The following is a 25865-nucleotide window of genomic DNA, read 5'->3' on the forward strand; positions in this document are numbered from 1 at the left end:
AGATGGAAAATATTTTCAAAAAACACTGGTCCATTCTAACTCAGGATCCTCACCTTACAAAATCTCTTTCCGCACTACCGAAGTTTGCACACAGAAAGGCGTCTAGTGTCAAGAGCAAAATTTTGCCCAGTAAAAGCAATCCCAGGCCAAATTCATGACCATCAAACAACTCACTCTCATCCCATTGGTGGGCATGTTTTGCTGTAAAAAATTAATGTGCCTCACCTGGGCGGCACAGTGGTGTAGTGGTTAGCACTCTGACCTAGCAGTTAAAATTGTCACTGGTTCATATCCCAACCATGACACTACCTGCCTGGGGTTTGCATGTTCTCCCTGTGCCTGCGTGGGTTTCCTATGGGTACTCTGGTTTCCTCCCACACACCAAAGACATGCTGGTAGGTTAATTGGCTTCTGTCCAAAAAATTGGCCCTAGTATATGAATGGGGACCTTGGACTGTGGGCTCCTTGAGGGCAGGGACCGATGTGAGTGTGCAATGTACAGGGATAGGGACAATTGTAGACACTCACTCAGGTTGAACTGGATGGACTGGTTTCTTTATTCAACCTTACTAACTATGTAACTACGTAACTATGTCCCTGATAGTAAAAAAAAACTTTCACCACCAATGGTAGAACTTTCACCATTAACTCATTCTACAACTGCTTAACGACACATGTTGTGTATTGCCTATCCTGCCCATGTGGCATGCTCTATGTTGACAGGACCATCAGGCCTCTGTGGACAAGGTGGAGAGCACCGATGGTCAGTTCAGGAGGGCAATCTCGAATATAGTGTCTCACGCCATTTTGCTGAACACCATCAGAAGGCTACTGCTGACCTTCAGGTATAGATCATCGTGTCCATACTAGATAAATATTCAACAGCAGAACAGTTCCAATGTTTGTGTAAACAAGAAACTTTCTGAATTTACAACCTCGATACTTTGGCACCAAAGGGCCTCAATGAAGAAATTGAGGTCAATACAGTTATCTGAATGATCCTCATGTCATAATTCATAATTACATTGGTTCCTTATGCATAATTTTTCCACTGATACTTTTACATAATTTTTTCAGGTATTTGGGGTCTCCTTCCATTTTCCATCTCTTGCGACCACACCACCTGCATCTTGTAGGGTGGTAAGTAAACAGCCAAAAACAGATAAAGTTAAAATAGAGTTGTTATTAATACTTGCCACTAGACACACATAATTGGCTAAGTCACCTAACTATTACAGAAATGTATAGCAATGTCATTAAGGTTCATACAATCTAATCTAAATTAGGCCATATATACATTCATATGTATATAAACATATAACTGTTTCTTTTTGTTTGTGTCATTGTTTTTTATCTGAAACTATCCATTTACACCCAGATAGGTTGTGTGTATTCTTATAATTCTACATCTTTATAATAACCTTTTCACTTGTGAATGACTCTTATGCTGCGTACACACGACCGCTTTCCAGCAGACTAGGTCCGACGGTCTTTCCGATGGATTTTCAAACGAATGGACTTGGCCACATATGAATGGACTAAGTCCGTTCGAAAGTCAGTTTGGTTTAATCGTGATGATGTAAGGCAGGACTAAAAAAGGAAGTTCAATAGCCAGTAGCCAATAGCTTCCCTTGCGTCGTATTTGGTCCGTCGGTCCAGCATACAGACGAACAGTTTTCCCGATAGGAATTAAGTCCGTTGGACAGATTTAAAACATGTTCTTTTCCTAGCTCCGTTGGATTTTTTAAGTGAAAAATGATCGGCATAATCATTTTGTCCGACGGACTGATTCCGTTGGACCTAGTCTGCAGGAAAGTCCGGTTGTGTGTACACGGCATTCGTTTTTTTAAATCTTGTCTTATTTCTCTCATCCAATAATTATCATTATATGCTTATTGTTCTTTTATCCTAATCTATTTTGTGGAATATGTAGTTATTTTCACCATTTGCACATGCTGGTTCCTTTAAATCAAGCCTCAAACACTTGCTCTACATTGTCCCATCAGCTCACTCCTGGGTGAGTCTTTATAACACTGACAGTCCTAATAGCCAACCAGATCTGGGTAAAAGCGGAAGCTTTGAAACGCATCATCTGACACATTGTCAGGTCACCTGAGTCCCGGTGACAGCTGCACTCCGAAGGATTCGGAAGTGCACCGCTAAGGTAGTGGACCTTACGACTGACTGCTGCGGATTGTACCCAGGGAGATTCAGGAAGCAGGTCTACTGCATCACTAACACAGATCCCAGTGGGAGCTAGAGCATAGATTCCCCAGGGCGCGAAGTCTAAGAGCCAGCAGGTGTTCACCAGAGCCTCCAGTGGTGAGGATGGACTTCGCTGCAGTCTGGCTCCAGGTCGTGGCCCCTAGGGTCTCACAGCTCACGCTCACGGTAGACTACAGGAGAAGGAACCAGCAGGCTGGAACAACAAGGATAGCAAAGGGATAAGGCAGAGGTCAGAGCAACTAGCAGACAGGAACAACAGAGTACATGCCAAATGTTCAGGGTCACAGGCAGACAGGAATGGTTGGGGACATGCCAAAAGGTCAAGGTCACAAGCAGACAGGAATAGTCAAGAACACGCCAAGGTCGGTAACAGAGACAAACGTAGAGCACGCGGCAAGCAGGAAACAGGAAGCCAAACACAGTGAATAGACAAGGGTTGATCAGCACCGCTGGTTTGCAGTGCACAGGTTAATATAGGGTTCCCTGATAGGGCCTGGGGTGGGGCTATGCTTAGAGGAGAGATTATAAAAACCACAAGGTGGAAGTGGCTGGCCTCTTAAGAAACACATGGAGAAGGTAAGCAGACAGACACACATCACTGCATAACCATGACACACGTTCTCATGTCACTCCCGCTTACAGAGTGCTTTGAGTGCATTCCACACTGGTTTCCTCATCGTGAGGTAGGGCCCTGGCTGATCCCTTCATCCACCCTGCTGCAACACCGCTGTACCCTGCCACAAACACCGCTGAAGCCCCCTGTGACACAGCCTTGGACTCCCCCAAGTGACCAAGGACTCTTTGGAGTTACATGCTTGTTTTATCTTAGATCATGTGAGTAGTCATTTGGTTGATGTTCTTAATAAATCCCCTTTTGACTTCATCTGCTACACTTAGTCTGGCACACCTTGCTGTTTTTTCATATCCCTGATCATCGCCACAACAGTCATATGATGATGCTGTACTGCACTGCTGACACAGTATGTATTAACAAAATGTAAAAGATATCCACATTTTATTTAATATCCTAATTTTCCAAAAAGTTGTGTCACAACATTAAAACTTCAAAAGACTCGCCATGCCTCTTCCGAAATACTTTGGACCACCTACTTTTGAAATAGGGATCATTTTGGGGGTATTTGTACATTTTAGGGCCCTCAAGAAATGAGATAGGCTGTCAGTATAGTACTTTAGAATTGATTAGAATTGATTCATTTTCAAATATATATCCTATAGTTTGTAGACTCTATAGCTTTCACACAGACTAAAAAAATATATACTGATTTGGGTTATTTTTACCAAAGAAATGTAGTAAAATACATTTGGCCTAAATTTATTAAGAAAGATTATTTATTTACAAATCTTTTGAATTTTCTTCATTTCTATAGCAAAAAAATAAATAAAACAGTGGTGAATAAATACCACCCAAAAACTCTATTTGTGTGAAAAAAAAATTATATAAATTTCATTTGGGTAAAGTAATGCATGACCGAGCAATTGACAGTTAACCGCTTGCCGACCAGCTCACGCCAATATACTTCAGCAGAAGGGCACATACAGGCAGATTAACGTACCTGTACATTGCCCATCAAGAAGCGGTGTGCATGTGCTCTGCCGTGACCTCCGTGAGTGTGATCGCGGGTCCTGCGGACTCGATGTCCGCGGGGATACCTGCAATCGTCTCACAGAGAGGAAGAGTGGGTAAATGCTAATGTAAACAAGCATTTCCCCGTTCCGCCTAGTGACAGGACACTGATCATTGCTCCCTGTAATCGGGTGCGGTGATCAGTGTCGTGTCACACATAGTCCCTCCCCTCACAGTTAGAATCACTTCCTAGGACATACTTTACCCCTACAGTGCCACCTAGTGGTTAACCCCTTCACTGCCAGTCACATTTACACAGTAATCAATGCATTTTTAATTGCACTGATCGCTGTATAAATGTTAATGGTCCCAAAATCATGCCAAAAGTGTCCGATGTGACCGACATGACGTCGCAGTCACAATAAAAATCACTGATCGCTGCCATTACTAGTAAAATAAAAATATTAATAAAAATGACATAAAACCATCCCCTATTTTGTAGATGCTATAACTTTTCCGCAAACCAATTAATAAACGCTTATTGTGATTTTTATTACTACAAATATGTAGCCTAAGCTGAGGAAAAAAAAAAATTTCTATATTTTTTGGAGATATTTATTATAGCAAAAAGTAAAAAATAATGTGTTTTTTTCAAATTCTTTTTTTTTGTTTTGTTTAAAGCGCACAAATAAAAAGTGCAGAGGTGATCAAATACCACCAAAAGAAAGCTCTATTTGTGGGGGAAAAAAGGACATCAATTTTGTTTGGGAACCACGTCGCACGACCGCGCAATTGTCAGTTAAAGCTGCGTAGTGCCGAATCGCAAAAAAGTGCTCTGGTCTTTGGGCAGCCAAATGGTTCGGGGCTTAAGTGGTTAAAGTAGTGCAGTGCTGAATAGCAAGAATGCCCTGGCCATGAAAGGGGTAAAGCCTTCTGAAGGTAAAGTGGTTACAATTCTTTTACAAATCCAAAAGGCTTTACTCGTGATTTTTTTTATACCAAATCTAAACATGCAACACTACTAAAAAAAAACAAATCGGTATCAAATTTAAAATGATTTTTTATGTTTTTGTTTAACCACATATTTTATATACATAAGTTTACTTTTACTATATTGACTTCTGCTAACTGGAGATCTGGTCAGGATATCCACTAGTCCTCAGCCATTGCATACAATTTGTATAGCTCAAAAATTGGAACTATTCACCCCATAATGTCTGAATAATCTGTCTGAACTTTTATCAATTTGCCCCCCCCGCCCCCGGTAACCCCCACTCCTCAAATTCTGGTTTTCTGTGTGTCCCCTCTACTCACCTGCACTCAATGGGAGACGGCCTACTCCTACTATGACATAAAACTCTGGAATTCACTTATAAAAAAACATCCGAGAATCATCTTCTCTAAACTCATTCAAATCAAATCTAAAACCTTTTTTCTTTAGACAACTTTTCACGTAATTGTCCCTTTTTTTTTTCTCTGTATTAATTACCCTATGTATTTTCTTTGTTTTTTTTCTCTTGTCTTTAAAAAGTGCTTTGAAAAGCTACCTTTAAAAGTGCTATATAAAATAAAGTTTATTATTATTATAAATATGAAAATGGAAAATTGTTTGGATTTCAGTCATTTACATAACTTTACCTTCACGTATCTTACCTGAGCTCTTGGCATCCGTGTAATAATGAGGATAACATTTGCAGGTGTTTGGGTTCCAATACAAGGTATATGAAAGTGAGCGCCTGGAGACTTTCACAAGTCTTCAAGCAATAGCACAGCTGTTTAGAACAATTTTTTTCTCTTCGTAAACCACCCTTCCATTCATCTATCAATTTTAAATGTGAAGAATAAGAGAAGATTCTCCTGATGATGTCCTTGTCCTGAGTTTCATACAGACATAAAATGGCTTCAATAGAATGAGTTGACCAGGTGTTCCTCGTATGTGAGTCTTTCAAAAGCCAATCTCCCATAAACCATTCTTCCATTGCTTGCTTGGCTGGGACTGAAATGTTAATGCCTGTGCTCTTAGAAAAATTTTTGACCTCTTTTTCATTGAGCAGGCCGAACAAGAATCGCACAGCTAATGTTAAATGTGGGTGTTCTTTACACATTGTTGAGAGTGAATTTCCTTTACAGATTTCGGGGATAGAAGTTCCCTCTCTCAATCCAGTAGTCCCTTCTTCATTTCCAGAACCATCATCCAGCACATAATAGAGAGCAGCAAGGAACTCCTGTACACTCAGATGGATGAAGCTGTAGCAGGTTTGGGTGTCGATGTCCAGGTGAAAGAGGTTTTCATTCAGAAACACAGACTCAACCTCAGACAGAGAAAGTCCATGTCTATTTAGATCTTCCATCTCAAACAAGATTTTCCGATTCAAGATTCCCTCCTTAGCCAGAGCACACAGTTTCTTTAGGCAGGTGTTTGCTGGCTGCTCCCTACAATGGTGCTTTATTAGACCCTTCAGATACAGGAGATATACAGAGGTGGCTGTTTTAGACTGCAGTAACCCCGAGTCCGGTTTTATTTGGGGTTTCAATACAGTGCACACAATCCAACATACAATAGGGACAGTACACATGGTGTAGAGAATTTCATTGTCTTTTATAATGCTGAGAGCTTTGTCTGCATCATCTCCAGATTTAAAGAAGTTGTGTATATATTCCCTACAATTTTCCTCAGAAAATCCCAGGACTTCAACATCACGTGATTCATCAATAAATGAGTAAAGGTTCTCCAAGGCCAATGGCCTTGTGGTGATGATCAGAGAAGACTGTTTTAGAATCTGTTTTCTGAGCAATCTTTGGAGGAGTAAGTCTTTATGGGTTTCTTCAAAAATGTCATTAGAAACCTCAGATTTTTTCTCCAAAGTCCATCTCAATTCATCAAAACCATCAACTATGAAGAGAAGTTTTCTACCAGGATCCTTCAGAATAGACACCAGGTCATCTGAACACTGCAGTTTGCTGGTTCTGGATAAAAGTCCCACAAGGCTTATGGGTCCAGTGATGGTGTTGAGTTCTCTGCAGCTCAGATGAAATACAAATTCAAAATTGTCTTGGTAGAGATCCCCAGAGGCCCAGTCCAGCATAATCTTCCTGGAGGTCATAGTTTTTCCAATCCCAGCAGGTCCTTGTAACACCACAATTTTTGGGATGAAACCATCTTTATCTGGATCAAAGAGTGCCTGGATTGTGGTTGGAGAATATTTATCTGATTTCTTATCCAAGATCTGTAGATGTCCTTTGCCTGAATTAAACATCTCGTACATCTTTTCATCCATTATCTGGGGTCCCTTTATTAGTTTTAACTTGGTATAATTGTCCTTTAAGCTAACAGTCTCCCCTCTACGAGCGTTATATTCTTTCATCCGCTGGAAATCCTCTTTCATTGATTTTGTGTATTCCTTTCTCAACTCTGCATTAGAGGAAGAAAAATCTTTTCTTGATCATACATCACGGGACACAGGAGCTTCATTACATAGTGGGTTATATAGGCACCTCTGGTGATTGGACACTGGTTGACCCAATTAAAGAGAATTCCTCCCCTATATAACCCCTCCCATTAGGGAGGCACCTCAGTTTTTTCGCCAGTGTCTGGTCGATGGTCACGTAAAACTTAGCTCTATGCGGGTCCCGGCGAGGGCCGAAGGGCTACAACAAACCGGATCCATACCTCGGGCCGATAATTGACTCCCAAGATGGTATGGTACCCGGGCCTCGTCTGCCGAAGACACAAGGTTTTGCCTGTAAGTCCTCTCCATTGGAAGACTGGACTCTGGGACAACCAGACTTGGGGTACTGTTTACTCAGGGCGCCCGTAAGTTTCTGGCAGAGTTTTTTACAAGGCCCAGGTAGGAGGATCTTTTCGTAAGAACCCCAGATACGCCTGAAGGTTGGCTAACAATACCCGCCGTGATGGGTGAAGGCTGGAATTGGTCTGAAATCAGCAATTCCTGCGGCGGGGAACAGGTATGGGAAGTCATCCTATATATTTAATATATGAATGGATTTCTTCATTGTGAGTAGTCGTATGTCTTACCTGGTTTCCACCACTTGAGGGAGTAAGAGCAAGCCTGATGCATACTTACATGCCTTTCAAACAAACACGCTCAGTGAAATGCCTGGTTCTCCCAGCTATTCACGTTTCCTTGCAGTCCCTGCCACAATATAAATAAAAAAGGGGTCCCACGCAGATCAGGGGGTCCCAGGTCACTCCTTTTGGGTTCCCCTTCCCCCCTCCGGATCCCGCGGTCCTCGTGCACGTGCGCGGGCGCCGGGCGCGCTCCCGGCCTAATAGGGAAAGGGGGGGGTGTGGTTGCCAGCTGTGCACAATCAAGTGCTCCAGACTGCAATGCAGGCGCCAAGACGGCCGTTTTTAAAAGCCCAGAGCGTCAGGGGACTGTAAGGTGAGACACAGGAGCTGTGGGCTGTAAGCATCCGTGGGATTGGATCCAGGCGAACCTTAAGACACCTACTCAGCATCATATTGTGCAGTTAAGCTTATATTGATTTATTGTGAGACTTTAAGCACAACAAAGTGATTGCATTTTACACTAGTAACTCTGCTTTGTAGCTCAGTACTATGTCTCCTCGTAAGAGGGTTTCAGGGACAGGTAACAAAAGCACTGGCAGGTCACCGCCTGGGTCCAGGGGTTCCAAGAGTGCATGCAGATTACCATCCCCCTCTGCAAGAGTGGAGCCTGCATCTCAAGACGAGTCAGTGCCCCTTTCAGGCTTTGCAGCCTCTCCTAATGTCACAGCCACGGTCTATGTCACTGAGGACTCCCTTAGGGCTTCATTGGAGAGTTTTGAAGGGAGGATAATGAATTTTATTTCTGCTTCCCTAAAAGATAGCAAGAAAAGGGGTAGATCCCCTCCCTCTGCTGAAATCCCTCTCTCAGACAGCTGCTCTGAAAATGAGGAGAGATCCCTATCTTTGGAAAGGGATCATGAGCAGTCGGATCAGTCAGAGGATGAGGAGTCAGTCCCCTCCTCCCAGGCACTCAGAAAGCAGGTGCAGTATTACACTGAATTGGTGCGTACCACGTTCAGAATGCCAGCTGCTGAAGTCGCTACATCCTCTGTCTCTTCCCTGGGAGTCAGAAAAGCCCCAAAGACTGCTTGTTCCTTCCCAATTCATCCTTTAATGGCTGACTTGATGTATAAGGACTGGGGACATCCCGATAAACTGTTTACTCCTCCCAAGAGGTTTTCTATGTATTATCCCGTGGAGGAAAGTTTCACCAAGAAATGGGGGGCCCCATCTGTGGATGCGGCTATCTCTTGTGTGAATAAAAACCTAACTTGTCCTTTGGATAATGCGCAGGTATTTAAGGATCCAGCTGACAAAAGGCTGGAAACCTTGTTAAAAGCCTCCTTTTCCATGGCCGGCGCTGTGGTGCAACCGTGGGGTTGTGGGGTTGTGTCAGTTCCTTAAGGAACAGGTTAAACAGATGTTTGAACTCCTTCCTAATGAGGAAGTAGAGAAATATGCAGAGATGCCTCACATCTTATGTTTCATAATTGATGCGATTTTGGATTCTGTCCAACAAGCATCACGTTTGTCCCTCATGTTGGTACACATGCGTAGGGCTCTATGACTAAAGAATTGGGCTGCTGAGATGTCATGCAAGAAGCATTTGGCTGGGTTCCCATTTAAAGGGGAATGGTTGTTTGGAGAGGAATTAGATAAATTCGTCCAAAATATTTCGGGAGGTAAATCTACACTCCTTCCAGTCAAGAAGAGTAAACGTCCTTCATTCAGGCGTACTCTCTCTCCCGAAGCGTCAAGCTCTAAACAGTGGCGACGGCCTTCTCAGCCCTCCTCGGCTGGAAAGCCTCAGGGCCGAGCCCAGGGACAGAAAAAGACTTGGGGGCGGAAGCCTGCCAAGCAGACCTCCAAGACATCCTTGTGAAGGGGCGCCCCCGCTCGGCCGAGTGGGGGGAAGGCTCCTGCAGTTTGCAGGCGCCTGGCGGGAAGAGATTCAGGACAAATGGGTGATCTCTTCAGTATCTCTGGGCTACAAGCTAGAATTTCAGGAGATTCCACCTTCCCGTTTTCTAAGGTCAAGGATCCCCAGGGATCCGATAAAGCAGAAACCGCTATTTCTGGCCTTAGATCAATTACTATCCCAGGGTGTGATAGTAGAAGTGAGCCCGAAAGATCAGGGTTCAGGTTTCTATTCGAATCTCTTCACCGTTCCAAAACCAAACGGAAGTGTCAGACCTATCTTGGATCTGAGAGACTTAAACCGGTTTCTACACATCCAGACCTTCCGGATGCAGTCAATACGCACTGTGGTCTCCTCCCTGCAAGGAGGAGAATTCATGGCATCAATAGATATCAAAGACGCATATCTCCATGTGCCAATATTTCCCGCACACCAGAAGTTTCTGAGGTTCGCGGTAGAGCAGCGCCATTTTCAATTTGTGGCCCTGCCGTTCGGCCTAGCCACGGCCCCTCGAGTCTTCACGAAGATTCTAGACCCTCTCTTAGCAACCTTAAGAGTTCAGGGCATAGCCGTCATGGCTTACCTAGACGACTTGCTTCTCGTAGAGAGAACTGCAACATGCCTAAGTCACAGCGTCACCAAAACGCTAGAACATCTGGGCCGCCTAGGTTGGATTATAAACCTAGAAAAGTCGTCTTTACAACCGACCACCAGGTTGGATTACCTGGGTCTGATTATCGACACCGCTCAAGGCAGGGTGTTCCTTCCAAAGCCAAAGGCCTTGGCCATTGGAGATCTAGTGCGCCTGATTCTGGGCAGAAGATCTTCCTCCATTCGGTTGTACATGAGACTGTTGGGAAAGATGGTCGCCTCTTTCGAGGCCGTTCCATTCGCCCAGTTCCACTCAAGGCCCCTGCAAAGATGCATCCTTGCGATTTGGAACAGGAAGCCCCAATCCCTGGATCTTCCTATGCGTTTATCCCCTCGGGCACGCAAAAGTCTTGTCTGGTGGTTACAGACCAAAAATTTGCTGAAGGGCAAAACCTTTCTTCCCCTCTCATGGAAGATTGTCACCACGGATGCCAGCCTGACAGGCTGGGGAGCCGTGTTGCAGGAAACATGCTCGCAGGGAAAATGGTCTGCGACCGAAAGTCTGCTGCCCATAAATATCTTGGAGATTCGGGCAGTTTACATGGCACTCAGAGAGTGGTCTCACAGACTGCGAGGTTTCCCAGTTCGGATTCAGTCCGACAATGCCACCGCAGTGGCTTACATCAATCACCAGGGCGGTACCAGAAGTCTGGTGGCCCAAAAGGAGGTGAATCGCATACTTGTCTGGGCAGAAGAGCATGTTCCGTGCCTCTCTGCAGTCTTCATCCCAGGAGTGGAGAATTGGCAGGCAGATTATCTCAGCCGCCAGCAGTTGTGCCCAGGAGAATGGGCTCTGCACCCCGATGTGTTTCAAGACATACGTCACAAGTGGGGCACTCCAGACGTGGATTTGTTTGCGTCCAGATTCAACAGGAAACTGGACAACTTTGTGTCAAGGACAAGAGATGCACTTGCTCAGGGGTCAGATGCTCTGACAGTTCCCTGGGATCAGTACAATCTGATCTATGCCTTCCCCCCGAACCCGCTGTTATCGAGGTTCTTGGGAAGGGTCAAGAGGGAGACGAAGCCGGTCCTTCTAGTGGCCTCGGCTTGGCCCAGGCGATCATGGTTCGCAGAAATCATGAAGTTGGCAGTGGGCAGGTCATGGACCCTCCCTCTCCGGCCAGATCTGCTCTCACAGGGTCCAATTTACCACCCTGCTTTACGCAGTCTGAATTTGACGGTCTGGCTGCTGAGACCCACATTTTGAGAGGCCGTGGTCTTTCGGGGCCAGTCCTCTCCACTCTGGTCAATGCCAGAAAACCGGCCTCCAGGCGTATCTATTACAAGATCTGGAGGGCATATGTTTCCTGGTGTGAACCCAGGAGATGGCATCCTAGAAGGTATGTCATTAGCAGAATCTTGGCCTTTCTCCAATCAGGCCTTAAAATGAATTTGGCCATAAGCACCATCAAGGTGCAGATTTCGGCCCTATCGGTCTTTTTTCAAAGATCGCTTGCATCACATTCCCTAGTACGGGCTTTTATCCAGGGGGCTATGCGGATGAGACCGCCAGTCAAACCTCCGGTATGCCCTTGGGATCTGAATTTGGTTCTCTCGGCCTTAGAAGCCCAACCATTTGAACCTCTGCATCTGGCTTCTTTAACTCTCCTGACAAAGAAGCTGGTGTTCCTAGTAGCCATATCCACGGCTAGAAGGGTATCAGAATTGGCAGCTCTTTCCTGTAAAGAGCCCTATTTAATTATCCATAAGGACCGAGTGGTCATGCGTCCCAACGGGTCCTTTCTACCTAAGGTAGTTTCAGGTTTTCACCTGAATCAGGATGTAATCCTACCATCCTTTTTTCCAAACCCTCAGTCCACAGAGGAAGAATCCTTACACACTTTAGATGTGGTTAGAGCAATCAGTCTTTATCTTCAAGCAACTGCTCAGATAAGGAAAACTGACTGTTTATTTATTCTGCCAGAAGGCCCTAAAAGGGGTCAGGCAGCGTCAAAGTCCACTCTCTCGAGGTGGATCAGACAGGTTATTTCTCAGGCCTATGACTTAAAGGGGAAGATTCCTCCTTTTCAGGTGAAAGCGCACTCTACTAGGGCTGTAAGTGCTTCTTGGGCAGTGCATCACCAGGCCTCCCTGGCTCAGATCTGTAAGGCTGCGACTTGGTCATCAGTCCACACATTCACCAGATTCTATCAGGTGGATGTCAGAGGGCAGGAGGATATCGCCTTTGGGCGTAGTGTTCTGCAGGCTGCAGTTTAGGTCCTCAGGTCCCTGGTCTTGAATTATGATCTGTGTCTCCCTCCCCTCAACCTGAGCATTGCTATGGGACATCCCACTATGTAATGAAGCTCCTGTGTCCCGTGATGTATGATCAAGAAAATAGGATTTTTATATACAGCTTACCTGTAAAATCCTTTTCTTGAGAGTACATCACGGGACACAGGGCTCCCGCCCCTCTTGGGTTTTACGTGGTTTCTTATTGCTTTGCTACAAAACTGAGGTGCCTCCCTAATGGGAGGGGTTATATAGGGGAGGAATTCTCTTTAATTGGGTCAACCAGTGTCCAATCACCAGAGGTGCCTATATAACCCACTATGTAATGAAGCTCCTGTGTCCCGTGATGTACTCTCAAGAAAAGGATTTTACAGGTAAGCTGTATATAAAAATCCTATTTTATCACTCACGTGGACACGTGGACATGAAATTGAAAACATGAAACGTGGGTTTAGCCAACGTTAGCATATTAGGTGATTGAAATATAGACATAACATGTACAGTTTAAATGAAAAAAAAAAAGAATGTTATATATAATAATAATAATAATAATAATGGCGAAGAAATGTTGTATAAGCATTCAGTCTAAGTAAAACCAAACATGGCACCGCCAAACACTAAAATTCATATCAGTTTATATTATAATTGTACGTAATCATAAAAAAAAAAAAACCCTTAATGTGAGTCTCTATTATGAAAATGTTATGTGGTAGAATAATGGAAAATGGACATTCTACTGACCTTCTACTCTGTTGATGGTCGTGATTGTCTTCAGCGTAACTGCAAAAACAATTTTAGAAGATTACTGAACAAATAAATGGCTGCGTGTAGAAAAATGTCTTTGCTTAGGATCAGATCTCAGTTCTGGTAATTTCTCAGAACTTTCATGTACTTTTAGGTAATGGACCTTTTCATTTACTTTCAGAAATGTTCTTTGCATCCTAATCCTGTTGGTAATTATTAGTGAGCTTTATAAAAAATTTCTCATCAAATGGTCTCATCATACACACGGTCGGACAAAGTTGTCGAAAAATCCGATCTTTCAGAACGTGATGACGTAATTCCGTTACAATGGGACTACATTCAGGCTAGTAGCCAATAGCTTTGATGTAGGAATTTGATCTGAGCATGCGTGGCACTTTGTCCGATCGGAAATTCTCTACACATGAACGGAGTATGTCCTATTGGACCAGTTTGTCGGAAAATATTTCCAGCAAGTTTGAAAATTTGGTCCGACGGATATTCCAACGGAAAAAGTCCGATGCATACCACACACAGTCGGATTATCTGACAACACGGTCCGATAGGACACATTCCGACGGATTCTCCGACCGTGTGTACAAGGGCTTAGGGGGGCTGGGAGGGGCTGCTACACACACAGAAGTGTTTTTATCTTAATGCATAGAATCCACTTTCTGCCTTTACAATCACTGTAACCGTTTCATGCCGACCTAACACAAATATGTCCTATTAAACTGGGCTTTTATATGTGGGGCCACATATTTGCGTATCTCCCAGCACACAGACCAGGGTCTCACTGTGAGGCCTGTACTCGAGACCAAGAACTCCTGATTCCGGGTCACCTGATCCCCGTGGTAGCCTCTCATTGGCTATCACAGTGATCAGTCACTGTGAAGCTCGTCTATGTGTTTTCTCTCTCTGTGAACGGAGGTGAGAGATACATTGTATCTCTCCCTCTCCTTGCGGAGAAGAAAAAAAGTGTGTGTAAAAAAATAAAATAAAATAATAAAAAAATTAAATACAAAAGAAACCTAGATCAAGGTTTGATCTAGATCAGTGTTTGGGTCAAGGTCAAGGTCAGGGACAAAGGTCAGGGTCAGTATTTTTTTGGACAGAATTTGTTTTTTTTAAATTAGTATCAGTGTCAACAAATATAAATGTGTGAAGTGCTAACCCTATATATATAATAATTGCTTCTAATAAACACAGACCAGTGGAAGTATATAAGGCAGGGGTGCTCAACCACGACCTTAAAACAGGGAAGTGCTTGCCTGCGGTCAGCAAACCGTATGATCATGATCTGGGCTTGCCGACCCACAATCCCACAGCCTCAAGCCTCCTCTGTAGGGCCGACTCCTGTCGGCTTGTTTATTCCAGTTTATGTGGGAACACATATAGGTGTTTAGCAACAAGACCTAATGCACAAATTATATATTTTCGATTTGGTATTTAAGCACACATAGTAGCGGAGATGATTACACACGTTCAAGTATCAGCACCAGTCAGTGTGTGTGTTTTAGGTAGGATAAAAAAAATGAAAAATAGACACTATTGTTTTTGGGCTGTAGTACAGGTACATACAACACCTAACATATACATACACTATGTTGCCAAAAGTATTGGTATGCCTGCTTTTACACGCACATGAACTTTAATGGCATCCCAGTCTTATGCCCCATACACACATCAGACATTCCGACAACAAAACCATGGAATTTTGTACGAAGGTTGTTGGCTCCAACTTGTCTTGCATACAGAAAGTCACACAAACGTTGGTCAACAATAACGAACGTAGTGACTTACAAGACGTATGGCGAGCCGATAAAAAGGAAGTTCTATAGTCATGTGATATCTCCATTAAGAAAGCTAGTTTTACAAGCTTCTGGCTCATACTTGATTTCGAACATGCGTGAACTTTTGTGCGACGGACTTGTGTACACACGATCGGAAAGTCCGACAACAAAGTTTTGTTGGCGGAAAATTTGAGAACCTGCTAGCCAACATTTGTTGGCGGAAAGTCCGACAACAAATGTTCGATGGAGCATACACACGGTCTGACTTTCTGACAACAAGCTCACATCCAACATTTCCTGTCGTAAAATCCAATTGTGTATACGTGGCATTAGTCCATAGGATTCAATATTTAGTTGGCCCACCTTTTTCAGCTATAACAGCTTCAACTCTCCAATTCTGGGAAGGCTGTCCACAAGGTTTAGGAGTGTGTCTATGGGAATGTTTGACCATTCTTCCAAGTGAGGTCAGGCGCTGATGTTGGACAAGAAGGCCTGGTTCGCAATCTTGGCTTGAATTCATCCCAAAGGTGTTCTACCGGGTTGAGGTTAGGACTGGTCCAAATCATTTGATGGAGTGGGGGATTATGGTGTGGGATTGTATTTCAGGGGTTGGGCTTGGCCCCTTAGTTCCACTTAAGGGAACTCTTAAGGTGTCAGCATATCAAGACATTTTGGACAATTTCATGCTCCCAATTTTGTGGGAACAGTTTGAGGATGGTCACTTCCTGTTCCAACATGACTGTGCAACAGTGCACAAAGCAAGGTCTGGGGTGGAGGAATTTGTCCTGACCTCAACCCGATAGAACACCTTTGGGATGAATTCGAGAGGAGATTGCGAGCCAGGCCTTCACATCCACATCAACGCCTGATCTCAAAAATGCGTTTCTGGAAGAATGGTAGAACATAACCATAGACACACTCCTAAACCTTGTGGACAGCCTTCCCAGGAGAGGTGAAGCTGTTATATCTGCAAAGGGAGGGCCAACACAATACTGAACCCTACGGACTAAGATGGGGATGCCATTAAAGTTCATGTTCATGTGCGTGTTAAGGCAGGTGTCCAAATACTTTTGGCGATATAGTGTATGTGGTATCGCTGCCATTGTCAGAAGAGCAGAAGAATTTAATTTGGGTTGTTCTTTGGTGGTAGGTTATGGTAGTAAGAAATATACACCTACATTTAAAAAAATTATTTTTTCAAATATTTTTGGCCAGTTTTCGTTTGATAATTAAAAAAATAAAAAAATTAAATTAGGAGATATCCATTACCATTTAACACCAAATGAAAGTCCAATTTGTCCTTAAAAAATGTGGTATAATCCAAATGGATACACAAAGTAGTTGTGATGATATGTACGGTTTTGCTAAAGTTGCAAAATTGTGCTTAGGCATTAAGATTTGTTTTACTGTTAAGGGTAAAACCAAAGGGTTTTACGGGAACTTACCAATTGCTGTTCTCCTTTTTTGGAGGTCATTTGCGGGTCCCATCAGACCAATAAGGGTTAAGACTTCACACATGACATCCAGAGCTCCCTCCCCTCTATGTGTGTCTATCAGGACGTCCTTTGTGGTGACACAGTCTGCATTTTCCAGTTTTCCTCTGGGAATGGGAGGTTTATCTCCGTAAGAGAAATCAGACAATTTATTCTTAAATTTCTTGAAGTCACTTCCTTTCAGGTCTTCAAGAGAATATATGATGAGATCCCCAGGGGTTTGCCAATTCATCCCTCCTGTAGGAACAAAACCCAACCACAAAAAACATTCAGAACAACTTCGGGTCAAGAAAAACACTAGCATAGGTCTATGCTGAAATTAAATTTTCAATAAAGAACGTATGGAAGGGGAACAAAACTAGAGTCTGATAAATCCAAACAAATAAATACCAAGATATTAGATAATAAAATATTGACCTGTACATTATTAAGAAATTCTTTCATATCAGGCAGATAAAGCTAGACTATAATCACAAAAATGTACTGTGGTACCATACTTCCATACCATAATAATATTCTTTATTATTGTTACTTTAACCAGTTGCCATCCACCTATTGTATATATACTGCATGCAGGTGGCATGAGCAGGCTGGATCTTCTACCTGTATGTCATCGCGCCTGCTCCAGGTTAGGAGTGCACAGCGCGTGATCGACACTTTCACTTAACGGTAACTGGTAACCGGGTATCATGTGATCACTATGGATTGGTCACAGCTATCACATGATAACAGTGGAAACAACCTGTCATGAATGGCTTTCCATTCATGAATAGCTTGCTTACTGTTGTGATATTTGATTGGCTCACAGCAATCACATGGTACCTGGCTACCTGTACAATGTGAATGGCTGTAGTCAACAACAGATCACAAACATAAGCAAGCTGTTCAATGAATGGTTAACCCAGTCATGACAGCTAAAGCTATTGCTTATACAGTGAAGTGTAAAAAAATCCCTGATCCACCCAGAGTAGAGAAAAAAATCCCTGATCACCAGCCACCCAAATATATATACCAAAATTATTTATTTATGTGTGCTGCGGTTTGCAAGTGGTTTACTGAGATTATGGCTGAAGATATCAGCTATAACCCGGTACTGTTTTCTTCAGCCGGCAGATGACATCTCATGAAAGTGTTCTGAGAGGCTCAATGCTTTCTGAAGCGGCAGGAGGGGGACCGCTCGCCAATGTTTTTCAGGCTTCCTTTTTCCGACGTTTCACCCCAGAAACGATCCAATGGTGTGGCCGGCCATAGGCGATCAAAGAGTAGATACTCTTTGATGGACTTTCATGGCCTTGGAGGACCGGAGCGACCTCATAAGGCCACTTCCAACTACAGTTTTACTGCTACTGGGCGGCTTCTCTGCGGTGGATCACACATATATATTAGGGCTGTTACTGATTAAAATGTTTGCATTCCATTATTTTTTATCGATTAATCGACAAATTTCGATGAATTATAAAGCACATACAGATCCAACTACTTTTAGCTGATCTCCTTGCATTGCAACTCTGCATTAGTCAGTGGTAAATGTGGTATACACTACAATCACCCGACACTAGTTAGTTTCCACAATCCATGACTTAACTTCACAGGGCACACAAATACGTTTTAAATTCAAACTGTAGCACTGATGCAAGTCATTTTTTTCCCACATTAGCGTGACAATCCCTCCATCTCGGGTCTAACTAATCACTCTCACCTTATGGCATGGACCCCTGTGCAAACAGGTGGTCATGCAAGCGGGTATCAAAAGGGTTAACACGGACAATAAACTTCTCTCACGTCTCCTTAGATCTCAGCAAGGACGCCAGGTCATGGGTAGAAAGAAAAGATCTAAGTGCTCACCGCTTAAGTATAAGATTTAATTTTTGTGTTCAAACACAATCTACTCACATAAAGATGATAAAAAAAACTGCATGTAAAGCCGACAATCGTGTTAGTTACGTAGTGCAGCAGCGGGTGACGTCAGGCGTAGCTCCTCCCCCTGCACGTGTTACGTTCAATCAGAACTTCAACGTCACTAGACTCCTCCCCCCTTCCCTTTGTTAGCAGATGGAGGCACTTGGGGAAGAGGGGAGGAGTCCGTATCTCCGATGGAACTCCCTGAAGATCCGGAAGCCGGCGAAGAGGTGAGTACCGATCAAAAGAATTTTGATCGATCAAAAAAATTAATCGAGCAATTAATTTTTAATTTCCACAGCCCTAATATATATATATATATATATATATTGTAATGTTGGGGTGATTAAGCACAATTGGTAGATGCACGTTTTAGTCTACATCAGGCAGGCGTTTTATGGTTAAGGGCCTGGTAGCCCACGTTTATTATAAGAAAACAAAAATATTTAGTTCATCCAGTAATCCCACGCAGGGGTTTAAATTCATTCAGCACACAAATGAACATACCAAGCCACCTGGCTCTCAATTGTCAACAGTTCCTCTGCTTGCTCCCAACAGATTTGTCAACTCTTTCCAGCCCCCTGGACTCACCGACTTCCTTAGTCTTCCTGACTCTCAAGGTTGTCAGCCTTTCCCAGTCCCTTACACGGACTACAGTCTCCCACAGGGCAAACCACTCTTCAGCCAGCAGCAAGCTGTTCACACTCCTCCACCTTCCACACCAACAGCCCTTCATTTATATGGCTTATATGCAGCTGGGCACACACCCTGCTCGTTAACATCAAGACCCAGACACAGGGCTGGAGATATGCAAACTCTGTGTCTGCGTCTCGTTTTCCTCCAATTTCATAGGGACAGAGCCTCGCTCTGTCACATATCCCCCCCCTTTGTTTCGATCCGGAGGGAGGAACACCAGCACCCATCATGATGGTTGGGACACCTCTGTGCTGGCTGTCAGCCACGTAGGCCCAACCTTTTTTCCGGGTGCGCTTCCAGGAACATTCCCCCCTGGATCTTAACAGGTTCCTATATTTTCCTATACTCAGCCTTCCTCTTCTTTTGGGGTCCCTGGGCTTATTCACTTTTCTTGGGGGAACTCTGCCTTCCTTGAGCCCTCCTTTCACCTTACAAATACCCATTTTACCCTTCACCATCGGTATTTCAGGTTTAAAACAGTTTCTCTTGGTACCCACTGCAACCAAATCATTGTTTACAGAACGAACTCTTAACAGATCACAGCTTTCCAATTCAGTGTTTGTTAGAAGAAGACCTGAGGAGGGACTACATCCGACGGGACCATAGCACAGCTCCATCTCACCCGTTGTCCAACACTCCATGGGTACCTGTTCTAACAAACTACCCTGACCTAAGCATAAACCATTTTTTTCAGGTATACACATTACATTGTTATGGCAACCAATATTAACACTTTCTTCCACAGTGTCTCCAGGCACCTTAACTTGTACCTCTGGGCCAGTGACAGAAAGCATCTCTGCTACTGCTGAGTCCATTCTGGGCCCTTCCTTCTCATGAGGCCTAGCGGGTAAGGCAGTATCTGCGCCCTCTACTGACCACTGCTCCGCCGCACCTCGGACCACACCAGCAGAGATGTTTCTAGTCATCACATCAGACAGAGAGACCTCTGATATCTCAAGCAGTTCTCTCGCGTGCCTTCCATACCAATCAATAACTAGAAGTACGCTCACAGAGAATCTGGAGATCCTGTGCCAAATGGGTAACCATTGGTCCCACCAATTCCACTGTTGGTCAAGGTTTCCCAGCACTGCCTGTACCACTTGGCTCCACCCATTGGTGCTACGCAGCACCACCTGGTCCAACTGCGGTGGAGATACCCAAGTATACAGTAAGTTCATTTTTACCAACTCTAGCATTTCCAGTAAGGTTTCTGTCATCTCTAAACATCCCATGTCTAAACACCAGAACTTTCTAGGGTTTTCTACCCTGTCCAAGACATGGAGGGGCTCAGCGACTGCAGGTTGAGAGGGTGAGACATTTGAAGAGACCTCATCCTCCTTGGAGGTACCCATCATCACAGCTTGTTGCTCCCCTGGAGAGCTGTCAGACACATGTCTCAGACTTATCCCTTCTGCACCAGTGTTGGTGAGCCTCTGCAGGTCATTACAAGTCACACTATCACTTTGATACTCAATATCATTTAGCTGTGGGGCTGTGGACAACACATCTGCGATGCCAGTGCCCTGAACTGTTTCTTCAGAGGGGAGGGCATCAACCTTTGCAGGGACCAGGACGCCCTCAACCACCGGCGGCTCTGCGATCCCCCTGTCTGGCATAGCAGTTGTGTCCACACCCTTGTTACTTAAGCTAGCCCTATCCAGCATGGCTAGCAATTGTTTGGCCCAGCTGTCCCAGTCCATTGTGGTTCCACCATGGGTGTTCCACAGCGTTGCATCACCTGCTGTAGAAAGCCGCACAAAAACATGGGATTCATTAGCTTTAACTGCACATTCCTCACTTCTATATACATCATTTTGTAACACCACACTTTTATCAACGTTGCATTGGGGTGATGCTTCACCTAAAGCTTGGTGCAGCACACCATTCTGAACACCTTTTTCTGGTGGCACTACAGACACATCCAGCTTTGTACACTCAGCTTTTGCAGGCTGAATTAACCCCTTGCCCACTGGGCTACATGTAGGGTTGTGGGGCTGCGCCCACACGCTCTCACTGTGTGAATTAGTCCCCCCTTGTTCCACCAGCATAGCACCAGAGCCATCCTGGGCAGCCTCTGACTCCAACACATGGAGACCCCATGAGACTTCCATGGACAATCCTGTGCCTCTGCCTGTCATGGGAGATCTCCTACTCTCATCACTGGTAGTGAACACATTACCAACCTCACTCTCAGATATGACATTACAAGAAATACATGCTTCAATGTCATTACACTCATCACGTTTAGCAATAGTATCACTTTTGTTAGTACGATCATTAGCATTCTCATTACATGTAGACACAACTGCTGTTTTTGTGGTTTGTTTATGAGCCACCATAACCTCTGAGCGACTCTTCACAGCACCTGCTCTCTGTAAAGGGGCACTTTTGCCTATTTGGGCAGCTCCATAGCTGACCTGGGAAACTCTCTGCTCCAACACTGCAAGCTCCTTGGAAGTTTCCCTGGGCAACCCTGCAGCAGCTGTCACTAGGGAACATGGTACCAGCACTGTTTTGGTCACCCCTAGCTCAATTTTCCCAGCCATCTGCTGGATCATAGCAGGCATATGCAGAGTCCCCATGTCCTTTTCAGTCTTTAGCCCTGCGTCTAGTTGGGCTTTACGCTGCGCCTCCCCACTGCTCTGGGTAGCACAATGCAGAAAGTCTATGTCCATTTGTACTGCGGATCTCCCCACTGGACATACTCCCACTTCACTGGATTCAGCATCATAAACTGAAACAGTCTTACCAGTTCCTGCAGCTGATGTCATAGCCTTCACTTGAGTGCGTTGTCTCACTGGTGTGGTGTCTCCACAGGCTGACTCCCCCATGTGGCCAGGGAGCAAAACTGCAGCCTTTCTGGACCCACTGACGCCCCCTGTAGGTAACACAAGATCCTTGTTGCTAGGGGTAACTGCAGACTTGCGCTCCAAAGCTGGTTGGCTATACCTCATGCAGGATTCAGGCTGATATACTCTCCTTTCTGGACTGACCCCTTGGCCTAAGTGGCCATGACAGAAAACCTTACGTTTCTCTGGATTTCCAATTCCTAGGACTTCCGGCGACACTTCTCCCATCCTGGAGCATTGCTGGCGGCCCATGATACGATGGAACTCTCCTCTAAGAAGGATTTCCTCTTTAAACTTGCGATAGTCATCCTGGCCCCCATCCATCAAATGGTAAACCGACCGGAACTCTATCCGCAATAAGGTTTGCAGCAGTTTTGGCCACCGGTCCCTAGGCCATTTTCTCTTTACAGCAACTTTTTCAAATCTTACAAGGAAGTCTCCCACCTCCTCTGTAGGCAGCATGGGTTGCATATAGTCAGAGGCCAAGATCTCAGCCCCTTGCAGTGCACCCGACTCTTTGCGATTCCGCTTGAACCATTCATTCGCTGTCTCAGATGTCACTGGCCCCTTTTTACTGGTCCTACAAGGTGGAGACATCTTCTCAGACCATGCTGAGCTCACTTCTTGGCATCTCCTCCATGACTGGCTCTCACTCGTTGCCATTGGATACCGCTGATCACAATCATTAGTAGATGAGCTCCAGAATTCATCAACCTCCCATCCAGCTTGGTTATTCCACAAACATTCCTGTGACAAGGGGCAATGGGCAACAGCATGTCCCCACTCACTACAACGGATGCAGCGCAGAGGCCTCCTTGCGTCATGCTGTGGCACCTTTGGGCTCAGGCTGCCAGGAACAACATCCTCTTTAACTTGATTAAACATGAACTTCTTGCTTTTTGACTGCCTCATCCTTGCAATCACATGCACACAGCAGCTTGTAACAGTTCTCAGCAGAGAAAGGAAAAAAAAAAAATCTGATGTTTAATTCTTCCTTCACAGGTACACAACCTGCATGCAACACAGTCCATCAAATAAACGTATACGCAATGCTGTTCGCCTGGCTGCCACACACAGCTAGCAGTAGTTCCTGATGCGACTCACCATGGAGCAAGGACCTGGATTCCACCGTCTACATGCCCGCATTCGAACACCACTTGTAATGTTGGGGTGATTAAGCACAATTGGTAGATGCACGTTTTAGTCTACATCAGGCAGGCGTTTTATGGTTAAGGGCCTGGTAGCCCACGTTTATTATAAGAAAACAAAAATATTTAGTTCATCCAGTAATCCCACGCAGGGGTTTAAATTCATTCAGCACACAAATGAACATACCAAGCCACCTGGCTCTCAATTGTCAACAGTTCCTCTGCTTGCTCCCAACAGATTTGTCAACTCTTTCCAGCCCCCTGGACTCACCGACTTCCTTAGTCTTCCTGACTCTCAAGGTTGTCAGCCTTTCCCAGTCCCTTACACGGACTACAGTCTCCCACAGGGCAAACCACTCTTCAGCCAGCAGCAAGCTGTTCACACTCCTCCACCTTCCACACCAACAGCCCTTCATTTATATGGCTTATATGCAGCTGGGCACACACCCTGCTCGTTAACATCAAGACCCAGACACAGGGCTGGAGATATGCAAACTCTGTGTCTGCGTCTCGTTTTCCTCCAATTTCATAGGGACAGAGCCTCGCTCTGTCACAATATATATATATGTATATATATATATATATATATGTATATATATATATATATATATATATATATATGATCCGGCTCTTCCGGGTAGTGGGCGTGAATGCGTGCCACCAGCTCGCTCCTGCTGTGATTATACACAAGAGAAACTGATTGGCGGGTACCACGGACTCGATGTCTGCTGGCGCCAGCCAATTGTTCGGTATAGAGGCAGAATGGTTGCCTGTCAGTAGGAAAGGCATGGAGCCTGTGTCTCTGCAAAGGAACATGGATCTATGTCTTCCCCTAGTAAAAGCACCTCCCACAGTACACTAAAACACTGGCTTAACCCTTTGATTGCCCCTGATGTTTAACCCCTTCTCAGCCAGTGTCATTATTACAGTGACAGTGCATATTTTTTTAGTACTGATCACTGTATTGGTGTTACTGGTCCCCAAAAAGTACCAAAAGTGTCTGTTAGTGTCAGAATGTGTGCCGCAATATGGCAGTCCCGCTATAAGTCGCTGATCGCTGCCATTACTAGTAAAAAAAAAAAATATATCCCAGAGTTTGTAGTTTTGTAATTTTGCACAAACCAATCAATGTACGCTTATTGGGATTTTATTTTACCAAAAATATGTAGCAGAATACATTTTGGCTCAAATTGATGAAGTTGAAATTGATGAAATTGAAATCAGATTTTTAAAATTTATTGGATATGTTTTATAGCAGAAAGTAAAAATATAGTTATTTTTTTCAAAATTGACAGTCTTTTTTGTTTATAGCGCAAACCCCCCCCCCCCCCAAAAAACGGTGATCAAATACCACCAAAAGAAAGCTATTTGTGGTAAAAAAAGGACATACATTTTATTTGGGTACAGCGCCACACAGTCGCGCAATTTTCAGTTAAAGTAACGCAAAAAAAGGCCTGGCCATGAAGGAGGGTAAATCTTCCAATTTCCGGTTCAAGTGGTTAAAGCAAAAGATCAAAAAATGTTTTTAATCATTTATTTATTTTTAAATTGTTTGCTTTTAAAGGTAAAAAAGAGATTTGGGGTATTTTTGACCTCGGATCTCTCCATAAAGATAGGAATAAAAGTGATATAAATAAATTTTTTTTAAAGCGGAGGTCCACCTTAAAGTGGACCTTCCACTCATTGGAATCCTCCCCCCTCCGGCGCCACAATTGGCACCTTTCAGGGGGGAGGGGGGTGCAGGTACCTGTACAGTACAGGTATCTGCACCCACTTCCGGCATAGCTATCTGCGGAAAGGGGCGTAGATTACGCCCCTTTCCGAAAGTCCCCCGCTGCCTGCTGGGAAACACACGGATACCAGAGACAGCGGGGGCCATCCTTATTGTGCAGCGCGACTCGCGCATGCGCAGTAGGGAACTGGGAAATGAAGTTGAAATTAATTTTTCTAGCAAAAAATACATATTTAAAAACTTAAAAAAATAAATAAAAGTCTGCACTCTCCAAACTATTGTGAAATGAAGCTGCCTGCACTATGCAAAGCTATCACTATATAATATCTTATAACAGTAAATTATTTTAAGAACTATATCCTAGATAATACCATACATAAATAAATAAAAAAATCTAACCATAAAGGTTTTACGCAATTCATACAAAAATCATGCAAAAAAGTACTTTAAAGTCATTAATAAACCCGTGCTCCACTCCGTGTATCAAAGACTAATAAACTCTTCATAATTTACTCAATTACTAAAATAAATAAATAAAAAATGCATCAATGACAATGAATTCAAACATTTCGCACATTACACGAACTAAAATAGATAACATTTAGTAATGAAAAACAATATATTTTTAAAGGTGGACATTCTACTGACCTGTTAATTTGTTGCTGGTCGTGGTTGTCTTTAACTTGGCTGCAAAACACAATTTTTATAAGATTAGGTATACTAACCTTTTAATATAATTTTCAGAAAAGTTATCTGCATCCTTCTCATGCTAATAGGCAGAGTGGTAATAAGAACCTTCAGGGCCCCTGTGCAGGAAACCATGAAGGGCCCCCCAAACCCCCACCACTTCCATCTAAGTCCCAGGCTTC

The 25865-nt window shown here is 44.0% G+C and overlaps 2 protein-coding genes across 2 annotated transcripts in view; one reads left to right on the forward strand and one right to left on the reverse strand.

Moving 5' to 3' along the window:
- The window catches only part of LOC143956162 (uncharacterized), a 713750-nt gene that overhangs the window by 256962 nt on the left and 430923 nt on the right, over window positions 1-25865 (forward strand). The gene's annotated exons all lie outside the window — the stretch shown is intronic.
- Window positions 1-25865, reverse strand: part of LOC143955416 (NACHT, LRR and PYD domains-containing protein 3-like) — a 69182-nt gene that overhangs the window by 26172 nt on the left and 17145 nt on the right. The window contains exons 4-7 of the mRNA XM_077465467.1: window positions 25645-25683; window positions 16625-16909; window positions 13387-13425; window positions 5465-7223 (exon numbers count right to left, since the gene is read on the reverse strand). Coding sequence (XP_077321593.1) covers window positions 5465-7223; window positions 13387-13425; window positions 16625-16909; window positions 25645-25683 — 2122 coding nt within the window. The remainder of the gene's footprint in view (window positions 1-5464; window positions 7224-13386; window positions 13426-16624; window positions 16910-25644; window positions 25684-25865) is intronic.

The sequence above is a fragment of the Lithobates pipiens genome, unplaced genomic scaffold, assembly GCF_037356315.1.
Source record: "Lithobates pipiens isolate NorthernLeopardFrog02 unplaced genomic scaffold, aLitPip1_a1.2 Scaffold_35, whole genome shotgun sequence".
Classification (NCBI taxonomy): domain Eukaryota; kingdom Metazoa; phylum Chordata; class Amphibia; order Anura; family Ranidae; genus Lithobates; species Lithobates pipiens.